The sequence below is a fragment of the Phascolarctos cinereus genome, unplaced genomic scaffold, assembly GCF_003287225.1.
Source record: "Phascolarctos cinereus isolate Bilbo 61053 unplaced genomic scaffold, phaCin_HiC Scaffold_1;HRSCAF=81, whole genome shotgun sequence".
Classification (NCBI taxonomy): Eukaryota; Metazoa; Chordata; class Mammalia; order Diprotodontia; family Phascolarctidae; genus Phascolarctos; species Phascolarctos cinereus.
In genome coordinates this window covers 57,170,087-57,184,903 of record NW_027555514.1, presented here as the reverse complement: position 1 = coordinate 57,184,903, position 14,817 = coordinate 57,170,087, and the positions used below count along the sequence as shown (strand labels likewise).

General features: G+C 35.5%; 1 protein-coding gene across 1 annotated transcript in view; it reads right to left on the bottom strand.

Moving 5' to 3' along the window:
• MALRD1 (MAM and LDL receptor class A domain containing 1) overlaps nt 1–14,817 on the bottom strand; it is an 844,925-nt gene that overhangs the window by 131,169 nt on the left and 698,939 nt on the right. The window contains 1 exon segment of the mRNA XM_020966909.2: nt 1,473–1,736. Coding sequence (XP_020822568.2) covers nt 1,473–1,736 — 264 coding nt within the window.

Below are 14,817 nucleotides of genomic sequence, written 5' to 3'. Positions count from 1 at the left end.
TAATCGATAAATGTTTGTGTTCTGACTGCTCCACCAACCTGTCATTCCCCATCCCTCTCCTTCTCCTTGGGCCTCCCCATTCCAAGACACAACAATATTGGAATTAGGCCAATTAATAATCCTACAATGGCCTCTAAATATTCAAGTGAAAGGAAAAGTCAATCCACGCAACAAACTTCATTGTTGTTGTATTTTAAGAATTATGTTTACACTATGTTTCATTTTACTCACTTTATTGTGGCGGTCTGGAACTGAACCCTCAAAATCTCCAAGATATTTGCCTCAATGGCTTCACTGAAATTCTTCTCATTTTAATAGCTTTGCCCTTTTTTCTCATTGCCCCTAAAAACATGTCATGTTTACATTACTAGGTCAGTCTTTCTCAAATATTTTGTTAATACTCTTTATTCTATTACTGAAGCATCTTTTGACAGAGAACAAAGAAAGAAAGGAAACAAGCATTTATTAAGTGCCAAGTATGTGCCAGGAACTGTACTATATACTTTACAGATATTATTTCATTTGATTCTCACAACAATCCTAGGAGATAGGTGTTGTTTTTAATACACATTTTGCAGTTGAGAAAACTGAGGCAGACAGTGGTTAAGTGACATGCCCTGGATCACACAGCTATTAAGTGTCTAAGACTGGATTCGATTCCTAACTGCAGGCCCAGTGCTTCAAAAGTCTCCATGCTTTCTTGATCAATTTAAGGGTTATTACTATGACCTTTCCAGTTTCCAGCCACTTACTTCCATGTCTAATATGCACACATATAACATTATTAAATTTACATGAATATATGATTTCTCATGATAGTTTCCCCTTCAATGTAGCACCTGGCTAGTTTTGTCTCGATCCTTTTTTATGTCAAAGGTCCAGGCCTTACAGCTTTCTCCATTCATTTATTACTCTGCCTTTATTCCAAAACAGTAATTATTGTTTATGGCCCACTGTTTTGAACATGTAACATTGAGTCACAAAGCACAAAGGAATCATTTCTTTAACCTATTCTCCTAACTGTTCAATCTGGAACCCATCATATCTGTCCAAAATCTTAAAAGTAAATAAAATTTACCCAAGTAATATATTTTCCCAATATAAATTTTAAGAGCACAATAGGTTTTCCTAACACCAGAGGATAGAAGTTCTTCAGAGGTGTTAGGTATGTGCTATACATCATTTCCTTGGGGATAGATAGATAGATGTACACCTATATGCATATATGTGTTATGTGTACACACACATCTATATATAACTATATCTATATATACATGCATACACACAATTTTATATATACAATGTGTGTGTGTGTATATATATATATATATGTATATATATATACATATACAACACACACATCTATGTATATACAATTGATAGCACACTCATGTTAAGATCATTGGAGTTTTTTTTATTACATCTGTCAATGTTTCTTTATCATTTTGTAGTAGTGGAACAAAGTGACTTACAGCAGGTAGATTCATCTTCATTAAACTGACAGTCTGGTACTCCATCACATAGCAAGAGTGATGGAATGCATTCATTTGTTGAACACTGAAACTCCATTTTCCCACAGGCCTGTGGAGGAAACCTGGCAGGACAATCCAACTCATCAGTTCTATCCATGCAATCTTCCTCCCCATTACATTTTCCAGACAGCAGCACACACTGGGGTGTGTAAATACAGGGGAACTGATCAGCCTCACAGAGTGTTGGTAGTACTGTGACAGGGCCTAGGACAAAGGAACAAAAAATTATATTAAAGAAAGATGTGTCAACTATTATAATGTCCATTATTAAATCATTACAGAATATTTTGTTCCTATATCAATGTATAGAAACATAGAGACAATCATTAAGAAGACCTGGGTTCAAATCCAGCTTCCAATGCATACTGACTGTATGGTCCCAAGTAAGTCATTTAATCTCCTAGTACTCTAGGTAACAGGTATCTCTTTAAGACTATAAGTTACAAAGTGGTCAAAAGATATGCACAGGAAGATTTTGGCCAAAGAAATCAAAGCTATCTATAGTCATATGAAAAAAATGTTTAAAATTAATATTGATTAGAGAAATGCAAATTAAAACAACTCTGAGGTACCACCTCACACCTATCAGATTGGCTAATATGACAGAAAAGGAAAAGTGAGACACTAATGTGCTGTTGATGGAGTTGTGAACCATTCTAGAGAGTAATTTGGAATTATTTCCAAAGGGCTATAAAACCATGCATACTCTTTGACCCAGCAATACCACTCATAGGTCTTTATCCCAAAGAGATAAAAAAGGAAAAGAACCTACATGTACAAAAATATTCATAGCAAGTTCTTTAGTGGTGACAGAGAACCGGAAATTGAGGGGATGCTCATCATTTGGGGAAGGGCTGACCAAGTTATGTTATATGATTGTGATGGAATGCTATTGTGCTATTTAAGAAATGTAGAACATGATGCTCTCAGAAAAACCTGGAAAGATAACCTGAACCAGTACAAAGTGAAATAAGAAGAACCAGGAGAACACTGTATACTTTAATAACAATATTGTAAGATGATCAACTGTGAAAGTCTTAACTATTCTCAGCAATACAATGATCCAAGACAACTTCAAAGGACTTATAATGAAAAATGCTATCCATCTCCAGAGAAAGAACTGATGAACTCTGAATACAGATCAAAACATGCTTTTCTTGTAACTTTTTTGCTTGCTTTTTTTTTTGTTTTCAACGTGACGGATAGGGAAATATGTTTTGCATGAGTGCACATGTATAACCTGTACATGATAACATGTATATCAAATTGCTTGCTTTCTTAATGAGAGGGGAATGGAGAGAGACAGAGAAAATTTGGAACTCAGAATTTTTAAAAATGAATGTTAAAATTATTTTACATGTAATTGAAGAAAAACTAAAATATAAAAAAAAGCAAATATTTATGTGTGTGTATTATACATACATACATATATATACATATATATATATATACATAACACAAACACACACACACACACACACACACACACACACACACACACACACACACACAGAACTGGGATACCAGATTTGAACTCAGGTCCTCCTGACTCCAGGGCCGGTGCTCTATCACACTGCACTACCTAGCTGCCCCAAGATTTTTTTTTAAGGCATAAATAACATTAAAAAATAAACATCAATAAAGGGCCTTGGTTCAAATACTGATTCTACCATTTACTTGTATGACCTTGGGTAGACCATTTAAATTCACCAGGCTTACACATCCTCATCTATAAAATGAAGGGTTGGCCTAGATGTCTTCTAAGGTCCTTCGGTCTCTAAAACTATGATCCTATGAATTTTTGTGTGTTTGAATTGTATCTCTGATACAGTTTTTCCAAGTCTGTAAAAGTACAATCTGAGAGTAAATTACTTGCATTTGGAAGCTACCTACAATCACTTTTTTTCCCCCAGCTTCTAAGGAATGATTTGGCAAAATAGTATATCAATATGCTAAATGGAAATCCAGTGATTTGACATGGGTTGTGTAGTTTCTAAAGTGTCTGATTGAACCTCCAGGAGGACTAGGCTCTTAAAGTTTTTCAGACGATTGGACCACCACATTCTTGGCACAAATGTGATTTTGCCACTTTGTATGTTGCATACTGGGTTTGAATGATCTGTTATGAGTTCACTCTTGTATCTGTACAACAGAAGTAGTGGTAACTGAGTAGCAATAGAATGGTTCAATAACTACTTTTGGTCAAACTGGCAAACCCATTCTACCCATGGAGCAGTGGGATTAGAATGAACTAATCTGTGTGAAAGTCACTATTTCGATAATTTTTTGACTTTAATGCTCATACATGGCCACAGCTTGCCTACTGATTTGGTGTTAGTGGTACCATTGGCATAGGCAAAGGAGAGGTTGCAGGGCAAGCCATGAGGATATATCTGAAAGTTCTGTTTATCAGTTCTATTTCTGTCTTCCATTAAAAGTATTAATGTGATTTTGACTTTTATATACCTAGATCATGTAGTTAACTCTCTAATTAAGATGTCTATCTCTACATCTAAGGCAGCTAGGTGGCACAGTGGATAGAGTACTGGGCCTGGAGTCTAGAAGGTTCATCTTCCTGAATTCAAATGTGGCCTCAAACACTTACTACCTGTGGAATCTTGGCCAAGTCATTTAATTTCATTTGCCTCATTTTCCTCATCTATAAAAAATGAGCTAGAGAAGGAAAGGGCAAACCACTCTAGAATCTTTGCCAAGAAAACCCTCAATTGGACCATACAGAACTGGAATAAATCATAACTAATCTCTACACCTACTTCTTTATCTATATGATATGATATGATATGATATATACATATATATATATACACACATATAAAATCTACATCTACACAATGTATATATACATATGGAGTTATACTTTTATCATCAATATTTATTTCTACACCTACATATACACTGATATCTATAACAGTGCTCTGAGTTCTTGCTAGCCTCAGCAGTGGTTATAAATTTTCACTACTGCATTCAGACTATCTTGTCTTATGATAAAATCAGAAAAGAATCACAGAATCTCAGAGTTGGAAAAATCTTCAAAGGGTATTTGTCCAACCTGTATCTGAACAAGAATTTTCCCTACAATATAAATAAGGGGTGATCTAGCCTATGCTTGAAAATCCATAGTGAAAGAAAATCTACTGCCACCAAAGGCATGACACTTTTGCAGAGTTTTAACTGTTAAAAAGGTTTCTTCCCATAAAGATTGTGTTTCCCTATCAATAATTGTCTATTGCTCCGCGTTTTGTGCTTTGGAGCTAACTCAAACAAATTGAAGCCCAATTTCATAAGAGAACCCTTCAAGTACTTGAAGAAAATCACCATGCTGCCACAAGTTCTTCTCTTCTCCAAGCTAAACATCCCCAGTTCCTTCAATTAATCCTCACATGACCTAATCTTACACTGGTTGTCTTCTTCTGGGTGGTCTTCAGCTCATCAATGTTCTTTCTAAAATGATACCCTAGAGGAGAACAAAATACTCCAAGTGTATTAGGCAAATGTGTAAGGTCACTTCACACATTTGCTAGATTTGGATATCATGTGGCCAGACAACACAGTCAAACTAACTGGCATGGCTAGAGACTGAAGTCAATTTCTTGGTGTCTTTAGCATCATGGTACTACTGGGCTAATCACTATTGATGGGAAACTTATACAAATGTAGGGTTCTAGAATACATACATATATACATATATATACACACACACACACATATATATATAATTAATTTAATCTTGGCAAATAAATTATACTTTCAGTTTATTTCAAATGATTCTTTTATGAATGGCCTTTGACTGACTGATTCTAACTATTCAATTCTACCATGTTAATTCCATGTATTAGAAAGAAGATACAGTGTGTGTATGTGTATCTTTTTCTAATACAGTGTGCTCTGAAATTCTCCTAGATAAGGTAATTCATGAATGAAATTTCTATCTATAATTAATATAATAATAAGAACAGCTAGCATTTATATTGTATCTACTATGGGCCAGGCTAAGAGCTTTACAAATATCATCTTACTTGAAGAATACATCAAAGGTTAAAGAAGCTTAATAGACTATACCCATAACTTATTTTTTATTTCCAGATGTAGCTGAAAATGAAAATAAAACATCTGAGTCATTTCAATACAGTACTTCCATTTTGCTGGGCTTAAAATATTAAACTTTTGTTAATAGAGGAGAATCAATTCTCTCTGCTTCAACTAATTCTCAGACTATTCTTTAAAATTTTGTAGAAGGAAAAAAAAATAACCATCAGATGGTCAGTTACTTTAATACTGTTCCACAACTATTTTTTTCTCTCCAAGGGATTGCAGAAAAGGGAATAACTTCTGTTTTTAGGGATCACTCCCACAGAATCACATCACCAGATTTTGGAGAGGACAAGATGAAGTACTGACACTTAGGGAGTAGTGTGCGCAAAACATATCAACGTCCCAGTTGAACTAAGGTTTAAAGACTTTGAGAAAGAGAAATGCTGTAGCCTGATTTAACATTCTAAATAATCCAATCATCTTTCTGAGTAGGGATCTTTCTTATATTGAACCAAGTTCCTTTCCATGTAAGACCATTTCTCCTTGTTTGTCACTCATTGAGCTGAAGAACTACTGGCAAATGTCTTCCTTCTATGGCTCTTTACATAACTGAAAGTTATTAAGCCTTCTCTTTTATAGACTAAATACCAATTCCTTTCACATTCTTCACAACCTGTGTTCCATCTCTTAAATCTTTTTGTTGCTTTTCCTTGTTTTACTTTTTTTTTAGTTTTTCCACACTTATTTTAAATGCAGAAATAGTATAGTAATAATACTTTAATAATACCTGATTAATGAAAAGTAAAGTGGTCTAACTATCCACCTGCTCTTTTTTAAGTTACAGCACACACTGGCAGACATTCATACTGTAGTACACTGTGAAGCCCAGGTCTCTGTCGTCAGAGTTTGGGTGGATCCCAATAACCTAGGATCAACTCTTTTGCTAATACTTATACCCCACATAATCATGGATAAGTTTAAACTCTGTAGAGCTCCAGTTTCCTCATCTACACAATGAGGGGAATGAAGTAGATTACCCCTGTTGTCCCTCGTAGCCCTAGATCTATGATCCTATGAAGTCCAAAATTTGTCATCAGCAAACATATGGAAAAGTTCAAGTATTTGCAACATGATATCCCAAAGTCCAGCATCTTCAGGAGCTGAGGAGAACGCCTTACCATCTGAAAACCCAGGTGGAATGTGGTAAAGTATGGGGAGAGAGTTGTAGCTCTATAGCCATTTCCTTTCTCTTCCTCTCCTCTTCCTCTTCTTCCTCCTTTACATTCTCTTTCTCTTCTCCTCTTATACATTCTCTTCCTCTCCTCTTCCTCCTCCTTCTTCTTCTTGTTCTTCTTGTTCTTCTTGTTCTTGTTCTGCTTCTTGTTGTTCTTCTGCTTCTTCATCATCTTCATCTTTTTTCTCCTCCTCTTCCTCATAATCTTTTCCCTCTTCCTCCTCTTCCACCTTATTCTTCCTTTATTCATCTGTCTTTACAGATTTCATCCCTTCTGTATTCTCACATAAGTTTGGCCCCACAACCAGAATCCATCTTGGTGACTTAGAGATACTGTGAAATACATGACATATTTCTTGAGAAAAGAAATTCAGAGGCCTTTAATAAACAAAAATCCTCCCCCTCCTCCACAAACATTTAACCTCTCCTTACCACTAAATGGGTCCCTTATATTTATATGTTTGTTTAGGGTTGGTATGGAGAGAGGGAGATATCTTTGATGTGATAGCTACACTCACACATTCTTCAAAGTACAGTGAGAATGGCAGTTCTGTGTCTAATAGTTATTGAGACATTTCTACACGTGAAAATATTTTTAGTTCTGATAGAAATTGACAGCAATACTGTCACAACAGGAATTTTATTAAATTTTTATATTTGTACATGTCTATAATTTTATGTTTAGCCTCATATTTACTCTAGATCTGTTTTCTCTAGTGATTAAATAAAGCAAAAAAAAGGGGAAGGTTTTATAATCTTGAATTTGTTGATTAGCTTTGCTAACCAGGATGCTCTAAAAGCCAAACTTTATCATAGCCTTGAAGACAAATCCCAAATCTAGGCTGGGTACTTTCCTAGGATCTGTGAACAAAAACAATCAAAAACCTGTGATGACTGTTTTAATAGAATTGGTTTCCTTTGTCATCCTATGTATTTTATCATAGGCATTTAAAACCATTATTCTAAGATGAGATCCATAGACCTCACTAGACAGTCAAAGGCATTTATGACACAATAAAAGTCATGAACTTATGGTATGAAGGAATGATAGGACTTGTGGTCAAAAGATCAGACTTCATGTGCCAGCCCCAACACTGACCAGTTATATGACTTAGGCAACATCTTTGAGGTTCAGTTTCCTTGGCTCCAAAATGGGCATGATAAAACTAACTCACAGGATTGTGAGGATCAAAGGAGATAACCCATGCAAATTATTTTGTAAGAATAGTGTCACAAGGACTAACAGTGAGGCTGACTATGAATGCTAAAGCTATTGATACAAGAATTCTTTTTGTCTATAGAAGAGAATAGAGGAAGATTAAGGGGGAGCAAAGACCATTGATGAAGGTAGATGGGCTGATAATTGTGAATGACAGAGAGAAGGCAAAACTACTTTTCACTTTTGAACTTGGTAATGTGAAAAATTGTTTCTCTTGGTTATCTGTGTCTTGGAGATTTAGAGTTCCACCCTGCCAGCCTTCTGTCCAAAGTTGTTCAGAAGGACATCTCTGATGATGGGATTGCATTGAATCTTTTTGTCTTGGTCAAACTCCAACCCATGCCTGAATTGATTTTATCCTACTCAAGTTTGGGTGGAGCCAGACTCCCAAGACTGGGGGTGGTATTTTCTTTGATGGTGGGAATTATTGGCCCCTGTGGACTAGTGATCTAAAGCCAGCACTCAAGACCTCATTTTGATATTACCCACTTCCTAGTGTGCTGACCAATCATGGTTGATTGGCACTTTGGAACACCTACTCTTCGAAGGGCATATAAGGCTGTACCCTAAAATCCCAAACCAAGACAGTTCTGAACTGGCACCCTTAGGCGGGCCCAGTTTTGGACTGAACTCCTATGTAATGCATATGCTTGAGAGAAATTAAACTGTGGACACATGCACCCTAATTTCATTTGTCTCTTTCTTAGAATAAATAAATTGACATGAATTGACTGAATGGAAGAGTTAACAGTCAGACCCAATACTGATTTAGAACTAGAAAAGACCTCAGAAGTCAATTAGTTCCAACCTCATTTTATATATGAAAAACTGGGACCCATAGGCTGAGATGTGTTGGGGCTCTAACCACTTGGAGAATCCATCTTCAAGTTTTCAGTGGGAGCACTAGCACAGTAATATCTCAGGAATGGGCAAATCAGAATTTGACTTATTGTTCTGAGAATTTTCTAGATTTGAGAAAATATTAATTATGTAGATATAACTTAAAAGTGTGTGCCTGTATTTTTTTTTAGAGAGAACCAAGTTGTTAAACATTTAACAGCACACTACTTACTATAGTAAGTATACATACTTTATATATACATACATATATATACTATATATATGTATATGTGTGTGTATATATATACATACATATACACACACATATATATATACATATATACATACATACACACACACACACACACACACACACACACACACACACAAAGTACATATATATTATAAACTTTCCTTGAGCTCACCAGGAGTGCAGCAGAAGGCTAAGGGAACGAGCCAGGCTGGAGATCTGGTGAGTGTAAGCTAACAACAGTAATGATGATGATTCTAATTATAATAATTGTAAAAGAATAAGAATTGTGAAGTGTTTTACATCATTATCTTCTCTAAGCATCACAATAGCCCTCCCCATAGGGATTATGTAGCTTGCCCAAGGCTACATGGATAATAACTGATGGAATTTGGATTTAAATCCAGGACATCTGAATCCAAATCCAGAACTCTCTTTTGTGATTACTGGAAGTTGTTTTCATTTTTCTCAATGGATGTGGGGGAAAAACAATATTAAATCTCTTCCATATGGATTTTGCAAACAATGTTGTTTCATTTGCATAAAGTTGTGTGGATTTTTTTTTTGCCCTATCATTTACATATAGATCTTAGGAGGAAAATTAATTGTTTCTCTAAATAGGAAGCCTTCTGAGACAATATGGAATGAGACTTAATTAGAACTCTTGACTAACTGGAATTTTCTATTCACCCAACATGCCAAACAGCATTGCTTTTACTGCGGTCTCTAAAACTCCACTTTATATTGTACATGGAGATGGACACAGTATCCCAAACTCTAAGTGTTTCTTTCTTCTCTCACAGGATGCTGTTCATCAATTGTTAAATAACATTTGGAATTCCTTTGCCAAAGAAATAAAAACGATTTTTATAATGTTAACTTATAATGAAGTCCAATGAAATATTTTTATGAATTTCATGTAAGTTTAGAAAGTATCTAATGTGCCTGAGGACATAGTGAATGATGCATTTATCTTTATGAAAAATATGTTTAATACAAACAAAACTGATCTTGTTTCAAAATGGAAAAATATAAACAAGAAGATTCAGGTTTAGAAACTAAATATTAAGATAAAAGTATTCAAAAACAAATATTGCTCTTTGAGAAACAAACGTTGACATGCTGATAGGATAACCTTTTAATTCAGGCAGAAGGAGGCACATGAATATGCCCATCTCTAAAAGGTATATTTACTAAAAACACATAAAGCAAAGATACTTTGAAATACGTGACTGATATTCCAACGTCATCACAGAATCAATTTTTAATTAGATACAAAGAAGGTACTTTGGATCTAGCAGATTTTGAGTCACTGACTAATTATGTTCTGATTTCTATTGTGTGTACCTTCATTTAATATGAACTTCTAAGATACCTTTTACTTAAAAAAATGAGTCATCAGTTTAGAAAGATTAGTCACATGTTTATATTACTTCATAAGATTTTGGGGATTTGTAAAGCAAAGACTTAAAATAAGCTAATTTAGGGGAGACTATTTGAAGATGATTTGTGTGACAGCATAGGATGCAATGCCATCTTCTTGCTCAGTGTCAGTAGAGTGTAATTTCTAAGTGAAAAGACTCTTCCACATATGAGCACTTTAACTATTGAAAGGGCTAGGAAAAAGAATTTTTATGCTAAGAAACTCTTGGAGGATGTAAAGTACTATCTCTTTTCAACATGAACAATTTGGTTGCTGAAACAATCAGGAAAGGAACATTTGGCATAAAAATTAATAAAACTAAGATGAAGAAACATTTTTTCTGTTAAAATATAAGGAGAAACATTAAAAATCAGGATGATTGTAGAGAGGACTGGCTCTCAGATCAATAAGAGGACCTGCTAATTTAGAGAAGGGAAATAAATCACAGGGTGTTGTGAGCCCTCAGCCAATTTGCATTTGACAGGTCTTAGGGTTTGAGAATTTAAAATTGACAAAGCGAAAAATGTTATAATTGTTTGAAGATGATAGGAAGATCAAAGAAAGACTACTGTATTTATAAATAAAAGAATGATTTTGTGAGTTTTACTTTATAAGAGAAAGACATCATTGACCATTATGAAGTTCTGATTTGAGGAACAGGGAAATTAGAAAATCTAGCTGTGATGGTACAGAGTTAAGTGAGATTAGGAGTTTAATGGGAAGAATCTGGCAGGATATCCTATCACTTGATAGGAGGGCTTCAGTTGCTGTGCTGGGTGTTTAAAGATTGGCTGGTAAAAGTCCAGAAGATCACTGGAAATGACGCAAACTCAGTTGTGGTTTGTCCTATTGACCTCAAGAGCCACCTTCATATTGAGAAAGGTTAGATGCTCTCTGTAGCCCACTGTAGTCTGTTAGGGAAAAATAGAAAGGGAAAATAGGTTTTTCTCCTACTTTGCTAAGATGCTAAGAACTAACTAGATAATGGAAGATCTGGCTGAGGGAAAAGGTGGCCAGACTTGTCTGCATTACCTAGAGAAATGATCTAAGGAACTTAGCTGTTCTTGGCTTTAAGGATACTTCATGTCAGTACAGTGGCAAAACATTTTCTCAGTGGGCTAAAAGTGTACGTTACTATTTTATCAGTACCAGTAGAGAAGAGAAGCTTATTTGCCCACAGGGAAAGATATGAAGACCAGAAAGGGAGTATAAAACAGAAAAGCTACTTTATGTGGGATAAGTAGCTCCTGAAGGACCCAAGGACTTCAAGGTCAAGTTCAGAATTGTGTGTTTCCCTAAGCACATGGAATTTTCCTCACTTATGAGCCTCCCTGCTATAGGTTTCTATAAATGCATGCCCACTCTTGTCCACACATCCAGGGACTACAATGAGGGGACACTGTGACTTAGGCTTATATACTAAGTATACTACATTGATTATTACCACATTTGCCTTATACTGATTAAACGTGATTTTATAATTTTTCTTGCTTTTATATTATTGTTAAATAAGTGATTTGTGTTTAAGAGTTATGATGTTATACTGAGTGATTTTATATAAACAAGATGTACACCAGAAGCTCTAGTGGTGAGTAGGAGTGTACCACAACCAACATATCCATACAACAGGTTTAGCCCTTAACGAATTTGATTCATGGTTGCATGGGGGTGGTCTTCTTCTGGGAATCTCAAACCTGCCAATATGATAATAGGTTGGAGTTAGTGAGCTATCTCAGAGAGAGAGGATGTGACCACACATGGAGGAGTTAGGTTAGGAAGGAACAGAGTTTGCTGGAAGGAACAGAGTATGGCATTATTGGTATGAAGTAGAAATGGCTAGAGGTACAGGAGTATGAAGAGTGAGTAAATTGGAAGTCTTGTTTCACTTGTAGAAGGATAAGAGAAGAAAACAGAGACTGAGAAAGAAAATTAATGCAATCACTGTGATAGCTTTCCACTCAAAAATCTTAGGATTGTAAATGGAGAAGAAAATGTACATCCTATTCGATACAAGTCTCGGGGGAATCTGATGAAAGATTCTGTGATTTGGAGTTAGTCAAATAGCAAGTAAGGGAGTTATTCAGAGGATCTAAACTCTGTAAAGGAAAGTAGAAGACATGAGAAGCAAGGCAAGTGTTGAACCTAGAACTTCCTGACTGTAAGTCCAATGCCTTATTTACTATTCCACTAGGCCATGTTGTTGGAAAAGGGGAAAGGAAGGAAGGAAGGAGGGAGGGAGAGGGAGAGGGAGAGAGAGAGAGAGAGAGAGAGAGAGAGAGAGAGAGAGAGAGAGAGAGAGAGAGAGAGAGAGAGAGAGAGAGAGAGGATTGAGATACAGAGTACTTCGAAATTCTTAGTGCAGTTTTAGGCTATTAAAAATTAGAACCGCACTATATTTTTTGAGGCATAAAGAAAGAAAAATAAAAGGAAGAAAAATTCATTTTAAAGTTGGGAAAGAGGATTATATTGAGTCCTACACTGTCAGGGGAAAGTGCACACATGCCAATAGAAAGCAAAAAGTTGAGAAATGGAAGAGAAAAAAAAAGAAGCAGGGATGGTGATGCAGAGACAGGTTGAATAGAAATAGGAAGGGAAGTGAGTCTGAATTGGAATGGGTCCTCTTTTTCTCCAGAGCATCATGGCTAAGGCTGAAACAGAGGTGCTGAAACAGAATGATGCTGACAGAGAAGGCCGAGGGGAGGGGGGACCTGTGATTATAGCAAGCAAAGACATTATACAGCTTACATTCAAGAATCACAATATTTTTCTGGTAATCTGCCTTGGGAACATCACTTTTATCTCATCAACTGAAAAAGGATACATCCATATGTTGAATTCAAAATCTTTCAATCAGTTTTCCCTGATTAAAGAAGAAAAGCAAATTTCCAAAATTATTCAAAAGGAGACCCAAGGCTTAGACTATTAAACATTTATATATCACTATTAATTACTAGAGATAGACAAGTACCATCTGTTTAGAATAGAACATATACCATAAAGAAAATCAGATAATTTCTTAACTGTCTCAGAGAACAAAGGATAGAGGGGTAGAAAAGTATTTTGCTTAAAGACACAGAGCATTCATAAGGGCTTTATTAACATAAATGAGAAGATCATGGAAGTATTATTGAATTAAAATGAATTTCATGCATGTTTGTGTGTGCAGTGCTATATTTTTAAAAACAAATTTTTTATTAAAAATGTATTCATTTATTTTTAGTTTTCAACATTCATTTCCATAAGATTTTGAGCTCCAAATTTTCTCCCAATCTCTCTCCTCCCCTCCCCCACCCTAAGATAATGTGTAAATTAATATAGGCTCAACATACATATTCATATTAAACCTACTTCCACATTAGTCATGTTGTAAAGAAGAATTAGCACCAGTGGGAGAAACCACAAGAAAGAAAAAAGAAATGAGAGAGAGAGAGAAAGAGAACATAGTATGCTTCCATCTACATTCTATGGATGTGAACAGCATTTTCCATCATGAGTCTTTTGGAGTTGTCTTAGATTCTTGCATTGCTAAGAAGAAATAAGTCTATCAAAGTCAGTCATCACACAATGTGGCTGTTACTGTGTACAACGTTATCCTGGTTCTGCTAACTTCATTCAGCATCAGATCATGTAAGTCTTTCTAGGTTTTTCTGAAGTTTTCTTGCTCATCCTTCTTATGCCATAATAGTATTCCATTATATTCATCTACCACAACTTGTTCAGTCATTCCCCAATTGATGGGTATCCTCTTAATTTCCAATTCTTTGCAACCACAAAAAAGAACTACTATAAATATTTTTGTACATGTGGGTCCTTTTCCCATTTGTATGATCTCTTTGGGACACAGACCTAGAAGTGGTATGGCTGGGTCAAAGGGTATGCACATTTTTATAGCCCCTTGGGCATAGTTCCAAATTGCTCTCCAGAATAGTTGGATCAATTCACAACTCCACCAACAATGTATTACTGTTCCAATTTTCCCATGTCTTCTCCAGCATTCATCATTTTCCTGTTTTGCCATGTTAGCCAATCTGATAGGTGTGATGTAGTACCTCAGAGTTGTTTTGATTTGCATTTCTCTAATCAAGAGTGATTTAGATCATTTTTTCATATGACTATAGATAACTTTAATTTCTTCATCACAAAATGCCTGTTCATATCCTTTGACCATTTCTCAATTGGGGAATGACTTGTATTAATATAAATTTGACTCAGTTCTCTATATATTTTAGAAATAAGGCCTTTATCAGAGACACTGGTTGTAAAAAT